The sequence below is a fragment of the Taurulus bubalis genome (genome assembly GCF_910589615.1).
Source record: "Taurulus bubalis genome assembly, chromosome: 1".
Taxonomy (NCBI): domain Eukaryota; kingdom Metazoa; phylum Chordata; class Actinopteri; order Perciformes; family Cottidae; genus Taurulus; species Taurulus bubalis.
Window position 1 is genome coordinate 4,222,457 of NC_136589.1, and position 19,215 is coordinate 4,241,671.

At 40.5% G+C, this 19,215-nt stretch overlaps 1 protein-coding gene across 1 annotated transcript in view; it reads left to right on the top strand.

The window, feature by feature from the left end:
* The window catches only part of abcb6b (ATP binding cassette subfamily B member 6 (LAN blood group) b), a gene marked incomplete at both ends in the record, with an annotated part of 42,515 nt that extends 23,689 nt beyond the window's left edge, over positions 1-18,826 (top strand). Inside the window, 5 exons of the mRNA XM_079227827.1 lie at positions 6,272-6,446; positions 6,644-6,756; positions 7,407-7,501; positions 12,112-12,180; positions 18,688-18,826. Of these exons, the coding sequence (XP_079083953.1) occupies positions 6,272-6,446; positions 6,644-6,756; positions 7,407-7,501; positions 12,112-12,180; positions 18,688-18,826 (591 nt within the window). The remainder of the gene's footprint in view (positions 1-6,271; positions 6,447-6,643; positions 6,757-7,406; positions 7,502-12,111; positions 12,181-18,687) is intronic.
* Positions 18,827-19,215: the final 389 nt, after the last annotated feature.

Consider the following 19,215-nt stretch of genomic DNA (forward strand, 5'->3'; position numbering starts at 1 on the left):
GGTTGTATAGAAGTCTATGCTTCATGTGTTAAAGCTGCATTCTCTCTCCTGACCACCAGGGGTGACTCCTCTGGTTGTATAGAAGTATATGCTTCATGTATTGAAGCTGTATTCTCTCTCCTGACCACCAGGGGGCGACTCCTCTGGTTGTATAGAAGTATATGCTTCATGTATTGAAGCTGTATTCTCTCTCCTGACCACCAGGGGTGACTCCTCTGGTTGTATAGAAGTATATGCTTCATGTATTGAAGCTGTATTCTCTCTCCTGACCACCAGGGGGCGACTCCTCTGGTTGTATAGAAGTCTATACTTCATGTGTTAAAGCTACATTCTCTCTCCTGACCACCAGGGGGCGACTCCTCTGGTTGTATAGAAGTCTATATTAATGACTCTCCTTCTCTTGATTTATTCCCTCAGTAAACATTGTAAACATGAGTTTATGTCTCAATCTCTAGTTTCAAGTCTTCTTCAATACAGCATGATGTTCATTTAGTAAATGATGGTCATTTAGAGTCAAACAGACCATAAAGCAGGGGACGCTTTAGGGCGGGGCTACAAGGTGATTGACAGGTCACTGCCACGGCATTTTCCGTGTTTTCTGGTCATGACAATTAATTGAAACATTTATGGTCCCCCAACAATATCTAATTAATATATATATATATATATATATATATATATATGAATCTGAAGGTGTTCCTTCACTGTTTGGTCTGACTTTCTATGTCTCCGATTCTGTCTCTTTCATTCTTCATTTCTCTTCATTTCCCTCTCTACACACACACACACACACACAAACACACACACACACACACACACACACACACACACACACACACACACACACACACACACACACACACACACACAGCTGGGCTGAGTGTGTGAGCTCCTGTCACACTGTGAATAAATCATAGTAAAAGGTTCTTGAATAATGTAGCAACGTGTCCAGACGCCAGATGTGTGTGTGTGTGTGTGTGTGTGTGTGTGTGTGTTTGTGTGTGTGTGTGTGTAAAGGTAGCCAAGTTATTGCGGTCGTAGCGCAAATAACTCTGTTTATCATCAAACAAATCTCAATAAAAACACATATTTGTGTCATTAGACGCGCTCGTTCAGGTGATGATGATGTTGGGTTATAATAACCAGCAGGAGGACCGTTTTTAATCAACACACACATGTGGTCGCCTCTTTAATCAGGATTCAGTGTTTGTTGTTTATCGTCTCGCCCTTCTCGTTTTTTTATTTTTTAATGCCAGTAAGAACTATACATATTTAGCATCTGTTTATCCTCTTCCACTCCTTGTAACTGGCTCAGTGTTAGAATGGGATAAAGTACTGGTATCATATGAAACCCAAGGAATCCACTGGTTCCAACCATATCCATTATGTTATTTGACTTTTTTTAATGTTAGGCTGCCTTCAAAAATCTATCTGGGACAATGTGGTATTTTTTTGCGTAAAGGGGATTTTTATTTATTTATTACATTCAATTTGATCAACTCATGTATTCATAAATGCCCAAATCTTGCATTCAATCTATGCAACAAATGGTATCAACTCAAAAATTGCTGCAACAACTTATGAGACATAATTGATGGGCTGCCCATCATAATGTTCTAAGCCCTCATCCTAGGTGCCTAAACAAAACAGTGTTCATTACATATTTATGATTAGAACACCTGTATTGGCTGTATCCAAATTAATATTCACACTCATAGCTTTCGAAAGGATGTATTTCACTTCTTTGAGGCATATACTGCTGACCCCCTAAAGACCCCCTGCTCCACCTAAAAAATAAATAAATGGGTCTAAATTAAAGAGAGTGAGTGAACGTATAATATTGTTCAGCAGGAGTATATTGTTGACTTTAAATGACTTTACCAAATCACAAACCAGATCAGTTTATATTCTGCTTTATGGTCAATGGGAACTTCCTCCTCACACAGCTGAGGCGCCTATGCTGGTGTTATGAGGAGGACAACGCTGATAAAGACAAAGAGCAATAACCTTTAATAGCTGCATGAGTTGTTTTTTATTCACAATGCAGGTGAAAACGAACGAACATAATGAAAACAACTATTAAACATAGGTGCTAAGTCCCTGAAACAAATAATCTGAGTAAATAGATGCCAAAGGTGTTCGTAATCAATACATTGAGAGAAACTGGACCCACAGATTGGTCATAAAGGTCCTCTTACAGAACCAGTGAGAAGGAGGATGTTGTGCTTCGGGGGTTTGATGCCGGTGGTTTTTACACACCATCTGTTTCACCTTCCTGTTGACCCTTCATTTAAATCCGTCACGCGTTTCATGTTTTGCTCCATAAATTCTTTTTTTAACGCGTCACTATCGGAGAACTCATTGCTCATCGGCCTGTTTTACCCCGTAAAAAACCCCCGCATTAATTATGCACACCTGCTCAGAAGGAGTCCAGTGATAGTCTTTAAAGGAACAGCGTGGCACGTTTAGGGGAATTAATGTGCAGAAATGGAATATAATACTCATAACTATGTTTTCACTACTATATAATGACATGAAACTAAGAATCGTTATGTTTTCCTTAGCATAGAAAAAGCACTTTATGTCTATATGTACAGGAGACCATGCGTTTTTGGTTAGATACCTGAAATAAGGTCTGTATATTTAAGAGATTATATTTTTCCTGTTGCAACAAGTGTCTAAATGAGACTTCTTCCGTTGTGGATACTCGCTCTCATGCGGCCGAACGTTAGCTTCTATTTGTTGAGCTAAAGCGTCAACCGTTACACTTGCATATCGTTTGCATGGTTACACCGGCGAGGGGATGAGGAGACCTGTGAAGACAGCGCAGGTAACAGGAAGGAGAAAGACAGCGCCACTGAAGTGCATGCACACTTTCTATCTCATAATTATGACTTTTAATCTCATAATTATGACTTTTAATCTCATAATTATGACTTTTTATCTCATAATTTCCACTTTATCTCATAATTATTACTTTTGATCTCATAATTTCGATTTTCTATCTCAATTTCGACTTTATTATCTCATAATTTCAACTTTCTATCTCATAATTGTTACTTTGATCTCATAATTTCGATTTTCTATCTCATAATTTCGACTTTCTATCTCATAATTATGACTTTTTATCTCATAATTTCAACTTTAATATCTCATAAGGCTTCCCTATAACTGGTGTTTGCCACAGATATTATTTCTGTAATAATCCAAATTTCAATGGACCCCCCTCCAATGTAAAGATAAAGCTAGAGCCCGCAGGTGATTAGCTTATCTTAGCATAACAACTGCAATCAGGGGGGAAACAGCTGGTCTGGTTGTGGCCAAGATGTGATGCTAGCACTAAACAAGCTTTTTGTGTTTATATTAAACAAACTACATAAAAAAAGTTGACATTTTGTAAACTCTTGACAGAGTCAAACTCGCAGTTTGCTCCTGTTTTTTGTTTTGTTTGTCATTTTGCTAAGCTAAGCTATCGCCTGCTTGCATGAGTTTCAACGTTAAAGTGGTGTCGGTCTTCTTCGTCTAACTCTCAGCAAGAAAGCAAATAAACATATGTCCTAATTTAGAAGTATAACCAGACTAGTAGAAGTCTGCGTTTTACACTGAAACAAAACAATTATAAATGTATTTCATGTAGTTTGAAAAAATAACGTTTTTCATCCATCAGGGATGCAGAGTGTTGCTTCTTTAACTGAGCGTTGCATTTTCTTTCATCCGCTACAGATTGAAATGTTAACCAATTACTTTTATTGCGATGACAAAAGGCTCTGCGATGAGTTAGGTTGTCATATGAATCTTATTAATGGTGCTGTCTACATGTTCCAGCTGAATCTGGGATGTGTTTCCGCGTGTTGCAAACAGCTGCTTCTAGATCAGAGGATCTTTTCTTCTCCGCTGTTTGAAGGAAAAGTTTAGATTTTTTACCAATAATGTCTTAATGCATTCGCCCCTTGGTGGTCAGGAGAGAGAATGCAGCTTTAACACATGAAGCATAGACTTCTATACAACCAGAGGAGTCGTCCCCTGTTGGTCAGGAGAGAGAATGCAGCTTTAACACATGAAGCATAGACTTCTATACAACCAGAGGAGTCGTCCCCTGTTGGTCAGGAGAGAGAATGCAGCTTTAACACATGAAGCATAGACTTCTATACAACCAGAGGAGTCGCCCCCTGTTGGTCAGGAGAGAGAATGCAGCTTTAACACATGAAGCATAGACTTCTATACAACCAGAGGAGTCGTCCCCTGTTGGTCAGGAGAGAGAATGCAGCTTTAACACATGAAGCATAGACTTCTATACAACCAGAGGAGTCGCCCCCTGTTGGTCAGGAGAGAGAATGCAGCTTTAACACATGAAGCATAGACTTCTATACAACCAGAGGAGTCGCCCCTGTTGGTCAGGAGAGAGAATGCAGCTTTAACACATGAAACACATACTTCTATACAACCAGAGGAGTCACCTCCTGTTGGTCAGTAGACATAATGCAGCTTTAAGACGTGAAACACATACTTCTATACAACCAGAGGAGTCACCTCCTGTTGGTCAGTAGACATAATGCAGCTTTAAGACGTGAAATATAGACTTCTATACAACCAGAGGAGTCGCCCCCTGGTGGTCAGTAGAGAGAATGCAGCTTTAACACATGAAGCATAGACTTCTATACAACCAGAGGAATCGCCCCCTGTTGGTCAGTAGACTTAATGCAGCTTTAAGACGTGAAACACATACTTCTATACAACCAGAGGAGTCACCTCCTGTTGGTCAGTAGACATAATGCAGCTTTAAGACGTAAAACACATACTTCTATACAACCAGAGGAGTCACCTCCTGTTGGTCAGTAGATATAATGCAGCTTTAAGACGTGAAATATAGACTTCTATACAACAGAGGAGTCGCCCCCTGGTGGTCAGTAGAGAGAATGCAGCTTTAAGACATGAAACATAGACTTATATACAACCAGAGGAGCCGCCCCCTCATGGACAGTAGAGAGAATGCAATGTCTGGTAAATATATTGATCCTTTTTGTTGTTTTGCTGAGATTTTTAGATGTGCGGCCAGTTCTTTATTTTACGACACTCAAAGTTCTTGAGACGTCCCACCGCTCTGTTTGTCCTTGCATATGGCCGCCACATGGGCTGAAGCCTCTGATGAGTCCGTCTCCACCGGCCCCGACTGCAGGCGGACGGTCGGTTACTGAGTGCTGGTGTGAGTCATCTGTGTGCTCTCTAAGAGTGTCCGTCAGGTTTTCCTTTGTTGTATTTCTGTATTTGAAGGCATATAAACAGCCGGTTTAATTTAGTTTAGTTCCTGTTCAGCTATTTTGGCAATCACTGCTCATCGACGTGACGCACCTTCCTGTTTGTCAGCCGCACGGCGTGCATATTAAAGCAAAGGAGTCGCTCCCTGGTGGCCAGGAGAGAGAATGCAGCTTTAGCACATGAAGCATATACTTCTATACAACCAGAGGACTCACCCACTGGTGATCAGGAGAGAGAATGCAGCTTTAACACACAAAGCATATACTTCTATACAACCAGAGGAGTCGCTCCCTGGTGGTCAGGAGAGAGAATGCAGCTTTAACACATGAAGCATAGACTTCTATACAACCAGAGGACTCACCCCCTGGTGGTCAGGAGAGAGAATGCAGGTTTTAAGACACTTCCGCATCGGTTTCACTTCGCCAGAAATGGAGGTTGCCGCTGTGATGTCACACAATTTTCAACTTGATGTCAAGCAAGGTCAATGACCAGCAACTGTGTATCTCTACTACTTACAAGGCTCCAATGTGTGCTAGAAAACTCAGCACAGTCTACATGGAAATATTTGATATATGGGCGTAGGTTTAGTCCTCATGCTCCAGTGTGTGCATGATTAAACAATAAGCAAGGACACGGGCAGTGCAACTGAAATCCGATGTGGGGAAGCAAAGAGAAGGTGAGTGGGTGAAGTCTGACAAGCGAAATCCTCGGGGAGAGACGGGGAGACGGGGACAGAAACTGGTTCAAGACGTGTGCCGTCTGTGACCCGAGGCAGCATGCATTATATAGTGTAGGATGAATTAAGCCATGCAACATTTATACAGACGTATGCCGTGTGTATGTGTGCGACAGAGAATAACCTAGTTCAACGCAAACATATAACATATTCGTATCATGACCCGCAGATTTGAAGATTCCACGCGGTGCAACGCGGCCCATGTAGCGAACATGGAATAAAAGCTTGATGCTTAAAGGGTCGGCTTTCGATGCTCACTGTCCCTTCCTGTGTCCCGAGGTGCGTCAGTCGTCTTTAAGGTCGCACATCGGCGTGGTTCCCCAGGACACGGTGCTCTTCAACGACACCATCGCCAACAACATCCGCTACAGCCGAGTGACGGCCAGCGACCGGGAGGTGGAGAGAGCCGCCGCGGCCGCCGACGTACACGGCAGGATACTGGAGCTACCTCAGGGTCAGGCTGGAGTGTGTATGTGTGTGTGTGTGTGTGTTGGTGATATACTGACACAACTGCTTTTGTTATTTGACTTCGATATTGGCTGAAGCAGACCTGCAGCAGGGCGTTTGCCGAGTTGAATCCTGAAAGTCTCGATGTAGAAAGTGAATGATGCTGATGCTGATGATGAAGACGCCGGTGTTTTGTCCAAGCAGGTTATGACACGCAGGTGGGAGAGCGAGGTCTGAAGCTCAGCGGCGGGGAGAAGCAGAGAGTGGCGATCGCTCGAACCATCCTGAAGGATCCTGGGATCATCCTGCTGGACGAGGTGGGCCAGCGGAGGGAAGCCGGCTCTCACGCACACGGCATCGCAGCACGCATTGAACCATTAATAAACACTCCTTCTTCACGCAGCTCGCACGCCAGTGGCATTACTTTAATTTAGAAATTCTTTGTCGATGAACAGTTTGTTGACTAATCCAGTGCTTGTCAACATTTATTTTAGCCCCTAACCAACGCAAAGCAATTTTTAAAGGATGCTAATTTTAAATATATCTTTTTTTAAACCTCACGTACCTTCATGTACCCCCATTTGAGAACCACTGTACTAATCTATGAGAAGATTTAAAGTGACAGGTGTAAAACTCTCTACGCAAAACAATCACACAAAAAGCAACACTATAAATTGTGTGCATTCCGGAAATGTGCTCATAAGATGTTTGGAAAGACGTCTTTCAGCATTATAAAGGCATAAAAGATGACAAGGAAACCTTAATCGACTGAGACTAAGAAAGGGAAGTCGTTGCAGACACACTTTCCTGTGTAGTTTGTACAAACATGAGAAAGAATATTAACAACAGGATAAAAGGCGAATCCAGAAATATCTTGAGAACTTCTAAAGTTCTTGATACCTTTTTAATTCTTCAGACGATGTTTATCAGACGTTCTTACACCGATGTACTGTGTTGGTTCCACCAGGCCACGTCTTCCCTGGACACCCAGACTGAGAGGAACATCCAGGCCTCACTGGCCCAGGTCTGCACCAACAGGACGACTATCGTGGTCGCACACAGGTGACGTCACCGCCCAGCTGTGTGTGTCCGATAACTGGGAAACCTCCAGTGCCACCGGATGCTGCGTGTTATTAGATAGTTCTGACAATGACAATAATAACGTGATGGTGTTGAGCAGGTGATCTGTATCACACTGAGCAGACCATTCATTTATCACATTTCATTTAGCTGACGCTTTTATCCAAAGCGACTCACAGTAAGTGCATTCAACCATGAGTACAAACTCAGAACAAGAATCAAAGTTCAATTTCTTCAATAAAGTGAAACCACAAAGCATTATCAGTAAGACACATTTAAGTGCTACTACGGCGCTACCTTCCTTATTCAAGGTGTAGTCGAAAAAAGAAGTGTTTTTTGTTTGTGACGGAAAATGTAGAGACTTTAGCATTTACTAATTGCTAATATGGTGCAACAGGAAAAGTAAAGGTGTCGCTAAAGTCATTACAATTCATCCTCAGGGGAACATGAGTTTTACCAAATTGTAGGGCAATCTATCCAATGGTTGTTTAGACATTTCTCTATAAAAAAACAACAGTTAGCCTCATGGGGGCGCTAGAGGACAAGTTAGCAGATCAGCAAAGTCAGTGGGAATCGTCCTCTGGGGATCATGAACACCATTAATTACCAACTTTTTTAAATGAACAGGAACGCACCGTTAATATACATCAAACATCTACCGGCCATCTGTGGACCAGCGAGGTTCTTTTGACCACAAACCGTGGAAATGACAGCGGCCTTTTGCAATGTGATTAAAGCTGTATTTCGGGACCTGTAACTGAAAAACAAATCAAATGTGAGTAAGAGAGAGATGAAAGGAAAAGGACAGGTGATGGAAGTGGTGAAAGGGAAACAGGATTAGAGCGCACACAAAAGGAGGGATGGAGAGATTAAGGGAAAAGCTGATTGGAGGATATGAGATGACGCGCGATGACAGGTCGACAAAAGTAAAAGAAACAGATGTCGAGTTATTCATCCGTCTGAGTGAGATTGAAAAAGACTTGAAAGGCCCCCGACACTCGTGGTGCTGATTCCTGGCTCTGTGTTCCAGTACACAGGGTTATCTTTTGTTCATTAACATTATTACAACGTGCTTTCTTTTGTAGAAGAAGAAAGTTGGTTGAATTGGGTCAAAAAGCGAAGAGTTAAAAGTATTTTTATTTGCCACAACAAATGGGAAAACATTAGAAAAAAAAAACATTTTGTGAAACAGATTTCCAAATTCTAGTAAAACATGCATTGTGTGCTTCATGTTGACCTCGTGGCTTTTGGAAAGAATCATAAAAAATACATAAAAAATGGTATTTGTCACAGCTTAAACCAGACTAAAAACACATCGATAATTTAAATAAATAATACTTAATATCTCATTAAATGTTGCTCATGTCATTGGGAAGCTGGTTACGGCTGACCTTACTGAAAAATTTGAATATACTTAAAATATCAAGCAATATGCAACGCTTCTTTGTATCACAATGTAATAATAATAATAATAAAATACTCACCTGTGACTAGAAGTGACACCAGCTGAGCTGTCTGAGCTCCTTTTTAAAAATGTTTTTATTAATCATCTCCTTGTTTTTAATGCATTGTCTGGATCTCGTCGGGATCTCACCTTGACCTGCGAGTCGTGAGTAAGTGGATCCTCCAGCTTCTTTATCTGTCAGCAGCAGATGGATTCTGCTCTCAGGATCAGGGATCTTTATTGGCTGCATCAGTCGGGCCTTAAAATGAAATGAAAACACAACTAGACGCTGAGCTGGAATTTCTCTTTAATCAGCTTCAGTTATTGGATGGAGCGAATTTCTTCATAGCTGGCGAAGCTGAGTCATAAGTATGAGTGGTAACACTTCAATGAGTAAAAAATGTGGTTTTGTGGTTTTAAAAATATTTCCTTTTCCTAATACCGTACATTCTTTGACTTTGATTGATTCCTGCACTCTCCCCCAAGAATTCATTTTTCTTAAGAAATGCAAATAACAAGCCTCGAAAACAATGACCAGAGTGTAAACTAATACTAATAAGTGACGTAGAATAAAGTGAGAAAGACTTCTGTTGCCGTCAGTCTCCCAAAAATGTTGAGTTATTCAGGAAGTTACGTTCGGGATGTTTGTGACGTGTTTCCCGTGGTTATGCTACGTCGACTTCAGTAAACACATTTTTAGCCCAACCATAATGTTTTTTTCAGAAACCCAACTGTGTTGGTTTGTGGTGTACAAAATGGCGCATACAAAGCCTAAAATGTGTAAAGAAATGCTAAAATGTCGTTTGTCACAGGTGTTACTACCAACACTGACAAAGGGCTTTGTTTCATTCAGCACGACACCAGCACCCCAAAACTGAAGCAGCTAAATGGAACTCAGCCGCTACAAATTGTATCATTTATTCCTGTGATGATAAAACGTCTCTTGTTGAACAACCTTAATGTGACGTATCATAGAGCTGTAGTGTATAATGGTTATGTTAGGATATATTCATTCTAGGACAAATGGTTGGATACTTATCTCGACCTTAGGACCTCGAGTGTTGGTGGAAGCTGAACCTCACCAGTACAGTCACTGGGTTTAATAGGCACAGGTGTTAGTGGTTATTATGGTAATTGACGTGTCCCAGTAGCCTTTGTTATCGAACACCTGGGTCCTGAAACGAGTACCGTAAAAGTCGGGTTACGAGCCGCTACTAGCTTCGGTCAGTGTCCCCGTTAGCTCCCCGGTGTAGCCAGCTGGGGCTCCTGCTAGCGCTCCGTTACTTCCCTGCTTACTCCCGCTAGCTCTCCTCTAGCGCTCCGTTACTTCCCTGCTAACTCCCGCTAGCTCTCCTCTAGCGCTCCGTTACTTCCCTGCTAACTCCCGCTAGCTCTCCGCTAGCTCCCTGAAAACAACCAAAGGTAGCGGGACCAGGCTCGACACCCAACTTGGGCAGAAGCAGTAGCAGCAGCAGCGCTAGCTAGCTGCTGCTAGTTTGCTACAGCGGGAACACTTACCGGAGGTAGGAGAGGCTTGTAACCCGACTTTTACGGTATATATGAATGCAAATCAGCCATCTTCAATGTCATTAAGATCATAAGATCGCTCCTTTCCGGCGATGACAAGTACAACAATTATATATATATATATATATACCAAGATGGTGAAAACATTGTCTTCATTTCCTGTTGAGTACTTACCTGGTATTATGTAGCTGATGGATTTGTGTCATGGACATGCACGTCCGGCCTAGAAAGATGGATAACATGAGTTGAAGTGATCTTCATCCCTCGCTGGATCCCAGGAGGAGGAGGAGGAGGAGGAGGAGTATAAAGTTGAGCATAACCTTAAAAACAGGGCAGGGACGACTGTAGCGTACACTGCTTCTTTGACGTCTGCAGTCTCCGGGGAGAGATATTTCTACCTTTGACCGAGGTTTTCTATCAAATATTGAAGGTGTGGACGTCCAAAGATAGCCGCGATGAGACGGAAGCAGAGTGGTGGCTCCGCTGGAGCTTAAAGTGACGCTCAGCCGTTTGGAGAGGCATGAAGTCTTACGCTTTGCAGAAGCATTTTTATTTAGTGTTGTCCTGCTCCGATCTGATCAGAGTCTGAGAACAAACTCCTTTAAAGAGAGGAAACGTCCTTTAAAGAGGTTTAGTACAGCATGATGAAGACTCTACAGGTGAAGAGGGTCAACACATGAACTCATAGATATCACCATGAAACTTCACCACTTCATCACTGACACTAAGAGGAGGATTTATTGTATTACAAGTGTTATAAAATGTTGTGTTTAAATATGCAAATGAGGCTTTATGTAATGGTGACTTTTAGTAAATTTAAGAGAAATCTACAGACGCAAACAGACAAAATAGTAAAATAAACACCTGGATGTTTTCTTTCCACGAGTCTGAAAGATGACGTGTTATGGACGCAAAATAGCTCAAAATTTCGAAATTGACCGACGCATAAAAACAATGTTTTTGTCCCCTTGAAAGAAAGAGTTTCACAATTACACAACCACGGACTTTAGGTCGCAACACAAAGTCCGGAGCTGAGAGTCTTTAATCAGACTCTCTGGTCATAAATATTAACTTTAATAATTTACAGACAGGTTCATACCGAGTTCTCCAACCCAGAGTAACATACTCAGCTGTGTGTGTGTGTGTGTGTGTGTGTGTGTGTGTGTGTGTGTGTGTCGGTTTGTGATTACTCAGGAATGACTGTACGTGTTTTACTTTTACAAGGCTGCTGAACATATGAACCATGTAAGCGCGTTACGACTCTCTTTCAGCAGCAGGCGAGTGTCTCTGTTTCCTCGTCTTATGCTCCTCCCTCTCGACCTCTCGACCTCCGTTAGCCTCCTTTCCGCTCGTTGTGAAGACGCCACACAGCTTTCACGCGCGTCTTTAAAGAGTATTTTGTGTTTGTAGCGCTGGCCATTCAAAAACGTCTTCAATATCACAATTAATATTGTAAGTCGTAGATACTCCGATAAACTATTTTCTATGTTATCCACCTGATTTGAACCCACAACAACGATCTTTTCCTTCACCTTACCGAGTAGTTTTGATGTCTGACAGCAGTTTACAGCAGTGTGTGTGTGTGTGTGTGTGTGTGTGTGTGTGTGTGTGTGTGTTACAGGTTGTCCACCATCGTCGGAGCGAATCAGATCCTGGTGGTTCACAACGGGCAGATAGCAGAGAGCGGAAGGTACGGTTGGGTTCTTGGGGACGCCTTCGGGACATTTTGAACAGCCACTGATGTTTGTGTGTGTGTGTGTGTGTGTGTGTGTGTGTGTGTGTGTGTGTGTGTGTGTGTGTGACCTCGGTGTGTGAGAAAGGAAGTCTTCATTACCAGCTCCTATATCAAAGGACTGTGCGCATCGGCAGTTAAGTGGCAGCTCCATTGTGTGTGTGTGTGTGTGTGTGTGTGTGTGTGTGTGTGTGTGTGTGTGTGATGTTGTCAATCAGCCTCTGGGGCTGAGAGAGACACCAGAGAGGTTTAAGGGTCACACACACAAAAAACACACTCTGAGCTTTTGATCTACAGATAACAAATTTGGAAGCACTTAGAACACACACAATCATTCAGGTGTGTCACACACACACACAGACACACACACACACACACACACACACACACACACACACACACACACACACACACACACACACAGAGAAGCGATACGTGAAAGAGGTGCCATGCCTCACTCTCTAATAAGTAAATTCTGATACGTATGAGTGTGTTGTTCCTAATAATCGATACAGGTATTGATCCGCGCCCCTGGTGGGATGAGTGGGTCACATGGTGGAGGGTAAACACCTGCCGGGACTTTGTTTGCCCCTGCAGGTAAAAAGCATTCATCTTTTGATCGGCGCTGTGATGTGTAAACACAAGTCGTGCCACAAAGTGTGGGAGTGGATGACGCCTCGGAGAGGCAGGAAGAGGCCTCATCCCGTCCTCATCCCGTCCTCATCCTGTCCTCATCCCGTCCTCATCCTCATCCCGTCCTCATCCCGTCCTCATCCCGTCCTCATCCCGTCCTCATCCTCATCCCGTCCTCATCCCGTCCTTATCCCGTCCTCATCCCATCCTCATCCCGTCCTCATCCCGTCCTCATCCCGTCCTCATCCTCATCCCGTCCTCATCCCGTCCTTATCCTCATCCTGTCCTTATCCTCATCCCGTCCTCATCCCGTCCTCATCCTCATCCCGTCCTCATCCCGTCCTCATCCCGTCCTCATCCTCATCCCGTCCTCATCCCGTCCTCATCCTCATCCCGTCCTCATCCCGTCCTCATCCCGTCCTCGTCCTCATCCCGTCCTCATCCCGTCCTCATCCCGTCCTCATTCCGTCCTTATCCTCATCCCGTCCTCATCCCGTCCTCATCCTCATCCCGTCCTCATCCCGTCCTCGTCCTCATCCCGTCCTCATCCCGTCCTCATCCTCATCCTCATCCTCATCCCGTCCTCATCCCGTCCTCAACCCGTCCTCATCCCGTCCTCACCCTTATCCTCATCCCGTCCTCATCCCGTCCTCATCCTGTCCTCATCCCGTCCTCATCCCGTCCTCATCCCGTCCTCATCCTGTCCTCATCCCGTCCTCATCCCGTCCTCATCCCGTCCTCATCCTCATCCCGTCCTCATCCCGTCCTCATCCTCATCCCGTCCTCATCCTCATCCCGTCCTCATCCCGTCCTCATCCTCATCCCGTCCTCATCCTCATCCCGTCCTCATCCCGTCCTCATCCTGTCCTCATCCCGTCCTCATCCTCATCCCGTCCTCATCCCGTCCTCATCCCGTCCTCATCCCGTCCTCATCCTCATCCCGTCCTCATCCTCATCCCGTCCTCATCCCGTCCTCATCCTCATCCCGTCCTCATCCTCATCCCGTCCTCATCCTCATCCCGTCCTCATCCTCATCCCGTCCTCATCCCGTCCTCATCCTCATCCCGTCCTCATCCTCATCCCGTCCTCATCCTCATCCCGTCCTCATCCTCATCCCGTCCTCATCCCGTCCTCATCCTCATCTCGTCCTCATCCCGTCTTCATCCCGTCCTCATCCCGTCCTCATCCCGTCCTCATCCTCATCCCGTCCTCATCCCGTCCTCAGGCTGTCCCCCCGGGATTCAAATTCTTATTCGAGGGCTAAGACGGCTAATTCTGAAAGCGCTTGTTTACGTGTGAATGTAACAGCAAGAACAACGGCTCTCCTCCTCCTCGGTTATCGGCTTTCAACTTCTGGTTCCGCTTCGGTTCCGTCTCCTTCCTGCTTTAGAGCGTTTTGATCTCCTGCTTTAGTCGTTCTCCTCCCTCCGTCTGTTGTTGGACAAAAGACTGAGCTCCAAACTGTGACTCTTACCTGTTCACCAGGCAAACAGTTACTCTGGAGATAGGGCTTCATAATAATATAATATAATATGTGTCATATTATATAATAGTAGTTCCGTTTTAGCACGTTAACGTAAAAACAGGTTAGTGTGAAAAGTACGGAAGCTTGTTCCCGCCACTGTGACTATGGCGGAACATAATCTCATAATTTCGATTTATTATCTCATTATTATGAGATAGTAAGTCAAAATTATGAGATAGTTAAGTCATAATTAAGAGATACTATCTCATAATTATGACTGACAGGATATACATTTTTGTATCACAATGGTGGAAACATGCTTCTATAGAGGTCAGAGAAAAGTTTTTCTTTGCAAATTTCGCCCTGCTGGCTTTAATTTTTTTATTAAAACATTAGCAGTTACTAAATGAGCTGCTACTGGCATTAGCAACACGTCCTCTTACCTAAACCCCAGAATATAATAGGTCGACTCCCAAAACAACACACATAACCGTGGGACAGGAAACGGTTGCAGTTTTAAACACGAAAGTTTACGTTGAGAATGAAAACTGAAACAAAATGACTTGGTTTGTTGTTTCTTTTACTTGTTTTGTTGTTTATTTTACTTGTTTTGTTGTTTCTTTTAGTTGTTTTGTTGTTTTTATTACTTGTTTTGTTGTTTTTATTACTTGTTTTGTTGTTTCTTTTACTTGGTTTGTTGTTTCTTTTACTTGTTTTGTTGTTTATTTTACTTGTTTTGTTGTTTTTATTACTTGTTTTGTTGTTTCTTTTACTTGGTTTGTTGTTTCTTTTACTTGTTTTGTTGTTTTTATTACTTGTTTTGTTGTTTCTTTTACTTGGTTTGTTGTTTCTTTTACTTGTTTTGTTGTTTATTTTACTTGTTTTGTTGTTTCTTTTAGTTGTTTTGTTGTTTTTATTACTTGTTTTGTTGTTTTTATTACTTGTTTTGTTGTTTCTTTTACTTGTTTTGTTGTTTATTTTACTTGGTTTGTTGTTTTTTTTACTTGTTTTGTTGTTTCTTTTACTTGTTTTGTTGTTTATTTGACTTGTTTTGTTGTTTCTTTTACTTGTTTTGTTGTTTCTTTTACTTGGTTTGTTGTTTCTTTTACTTGTTTTGTTGTTTATTTGACTTGTTTTGTTGTTTCTTTTAGTTGTTTTGTTGTTTTTATTACTTGTTTTGTTGTTTCTTTTACTTGTTTTGTTGTTTATTTTACTTGTTTTGTTGTTTCTTTTAGTTGTTTTGTTGTTTTTATTACTTGTTTTGTTGTTTTTATTACTTGTTTTGTTGTTTCTTTTACTTGTTTTGTTGTTTATTTTACTTGGTTTGTTGTTTATTTGACTTGTTTTGTTGTTTCTTTTACTTGTTTTGTTGTTTATTTGACTTGTTTTGTTGTTTCTTTTACTTGGTTTGTTGTTTCTTTTACTTGGTTTGTTGTTTCTTTTACTTGTTTTGTTGTTTATTTGACTTGTTTTGTTGTTTCTTTTAGTTGTTTTGTTGTTTTTATTACTTGTTTTGTTGTTTCTTTTACTTGTTTTGTTGTTTCTTTTACTTGTTTTGTTGTTTATTTGACTTGTTTTGTTGTTTCTTTTACTTGTTTTGTTGTTTCTTTTACTTGTTTTGTTGTTTTTATTACTTGGTTTGTTGTTTTTATTACTTGTTTTGTTGTTTATTTGACTTGTTTTGTTGTTTCTTTTAGTTGTTTTGTTGTTTTTATTACTTGTTTTGTTGTTTCTTTTACTTGGTTTGTTGTTTTTATTACTTGTTTTGTTGTTTCTTTTACTTGGTTTGTTGTTTTTATTACTTGTTTTGTTGTTTCTTTTACTTGGTTTGTTGTTTTTATTACTTGGTTTGTTGTTTTTACTACTTGGTTTGTTGTTTTTATTACTTGTTTTGTTGTTTATTTGACTTGTTTTGTTGTTTCTTTTAGTTGTTTTGTTGTTTTTATTACTTGTTTTGTTGTTTCTTTTACTTGTTTTGTTGTTTATTTGACTTGTTTTGTTGTTTCTTTTACTTGTTTTGTTGTTTCTTTTACTTGTTTTGTTGTTTATTTGACATGTTTTGTTGTTTCTTTTACTTGTTTTGTTGTTTCTTTTACTTGGTTTGTTATTTCTTTTACTTGTTTTGTTGTTTCTTTTACTTGGTTTGTCGTTTTTATTACTTGGTTTGTTGTTTCTTTTACTTGTTTTGTTGTTTCTTTTACTTGTTTTGTTGTTTCTTTTACTTGTTTTGTTGTTTCTTTTACTTGTTTTGTTGTTTCTTTTACTTGTTTTGTTGTTTCTTTTACTTGTTTTGTTGTTTCTTTTACTTGTTTTGTTGTTTCTTTTACTTGTTTTGTTGTTTATTTTACTTGTTTTGTTGTTTTTATTACTTGTTTTGTTGTTTCTTTTACTTGTTTTGTTGTTTCTTTTACTTGGTTTGTTGTTTTTATTACTTGGTTTGTTGTTTCTTTGACTTGTGTTGTTGTTTCTTTTACTTGTTTTGTTGTTTATTTGACTTGTTTTGTTGTTTCTTTTACTTGTTTTGTTGTTTCTTTTATTTGTTTTGTTGTTTCTTTTACTTGTTTTGTTGTTTATTTTACTTGGTTTGTTGTTTCTTTTACTTGGTTTGTTGTTTTTATTACTTGGTTTGTTGTTTCTTTTAAATGGTTTGTTGTTTCTTTTACTTGGTTTGTTGTTTTTATTACCTGTTTTGTTGTTTCTTTTACTTGGTTTGTTGTTTCTTTTACTTGGTTTGTTGTTTCTTTTACTTGGTTTGTTGTTTATTTGACTTGTTTTGTTGTTTCTTTTACTTGTTTTGTTGTTTCTTTTACTTGGTTTGTTGTTTATTTGACTTGTTTTGTTGTTTCTTTTACTTGTTTTGTTGTTTTTATTACTTGGTTTGTTGTTTCTTTTACTTGTTTTGTTGTTTTTATTACTTGGTTTGTTGTTTCTTTTACTTGTTTTGTTGTTTCTTTTACTTGGTTTGTTGTTTCTTTTACTTGTTTTGTTGTTTTTATTACTTGGTTTGTTGTTTCTTTTACTTGTTTTGTTGTTTCTTTTACTTGTTTTGTTGTTTTTATTACTTGGTTTGTTGTTTCTTTTACTTGTTTTGTTGTTTATTTGACTTGTTTTGTTGTTTCTTTTACTTGGTTTGTTGTTTCTTTTACTTGGTTTGTTGTTTTTATTACTTGGTTTGTTGTTTCTTTTACTTGTTTTGTTGTTTTTATTACTTGGTTTGTTGTTTCTTTTACTTGGTTTGTTGTTTCTTTTACTTGTTTTGTTGTTTCTTTTACTTGGTTTGTTGTTTTTATTACTTGGTTTGTTGTTTCTTTTACTTGGTTTGTTGTTTCTTTTACTTGTTTTGTTGTTTTTATTACTTGGTTTGTTGTTTCTTTTACTTGGTTTGTTGTTTCTTTTACTTGGTTCGGCTTAAAACAAGTTGGTTCCACACAAACATAATTTGACACGAACAGCGGCCTCCTGGAAGAAAGTCTTGTGTTTGTTTAACCCGATAACTCTTTGCATTGTGGGTAATGTACGATCCCTCTGGTTCTGCTGCATCGGTTTTGCATCTTCTTTTGCCAATAGTGTCGGACAGCAATGCTTTATCAGGGGACTCTTTTAAGATGAGATAAGCCTTAACATTGTGTTTTTTCTCTTCTCCTTTCTCTTTTTCCTCTTCTTCTTTCTTTCGTTGACCTCTTGACCTCCGCCTTCACTCTCTCTGTCCATGTTTCTCTTCATTTCTCTTCCTCTGCATTGACCTGTTCTCACTCTTTCTCCATCCATTTCCACTCACTTTGTCTGTATCCTCATTTCTGACCCTCCCTCTCCCTCTCTCTCTCTCCCTCTCTCTCTCTCTCTCTCTCTCTCTCTCTCTCTCTCTCTCCGTCTGGCAGTCCAGACAGTGACACACTTGTGGTTTTTACTAATTCATAGTAAAGTTGGTCGAAGTCTGCAGGAGGATTTCGTAGCGCTCAACTTTGTTTTTAAAGCAGCTCTGGTGTCACAAGACATTACGAGTGACCACCGTCTCCTCTGCCTGCTCAAGAAAGCCAGTTAGATAATAATAAAAAACATGTAGCAGATGGCGTAACATCTCCTACAAATGTAAATTAGTTCAATAGGAACTTTATTTTTAGGAGACATTATTCTTCTTCTTTTAAATTTTCATTCAGTAGGAAGTCGGGTTATTTGCTGCCACAAAAAAATGATGAACACACAACTTTTAAGAAGCTGTCATTTTATCAGCTGGAGGAGAGGTCAGTATGACTTCCCTCTCAAGTGTTTGTATCCACATTTAAAATGTGTGTCTTATGTAATATAAGTATCACAATTTACCGAGCCTCTTTGATGATTTAGTTTCTTTCTTGTCCCCTTTTCTTCAGACACGAGGAGCTGCTGGTCCGGGGAGGTCTGTACGCAGCCATGTGGACCAAACAGCAGGACAGTCACGACACACAAGCAGAAACGCAGACCAACAATCAGACCAACAATCAGACCAACAATCAGACTCCAGGCACTTGACGCTGAACTGAGCACAAACTTGTATTTTTATTTTGTATTCAGTACTCACCACACTGTGTTTTTGTCATATCTGATGTTTTGCAACTGCAAGCAAAGTCAGTGCCGTTGGTTAGACGATGACATGGAAACGGAGTGTTAGCAGCAGCTGTTTTTTGTATTTTTAACTTTCTCTTACTTGTTTTCATACGGTGGCAAAGTGTAGCACGTCAGGGTAAAATAATATAAGATGGTCATATTGATTTTGTAGTGATATAACAACAGCATCGATACATTAATGGGTGTTTTAGGCTTTATGAATACATATTAACTGAATAATATCAACATTCGTACTTAAGAGGAAATTCAAAATATGATAAAATCTGTGAGTTCTCCCCAAAATCACTTGGGGC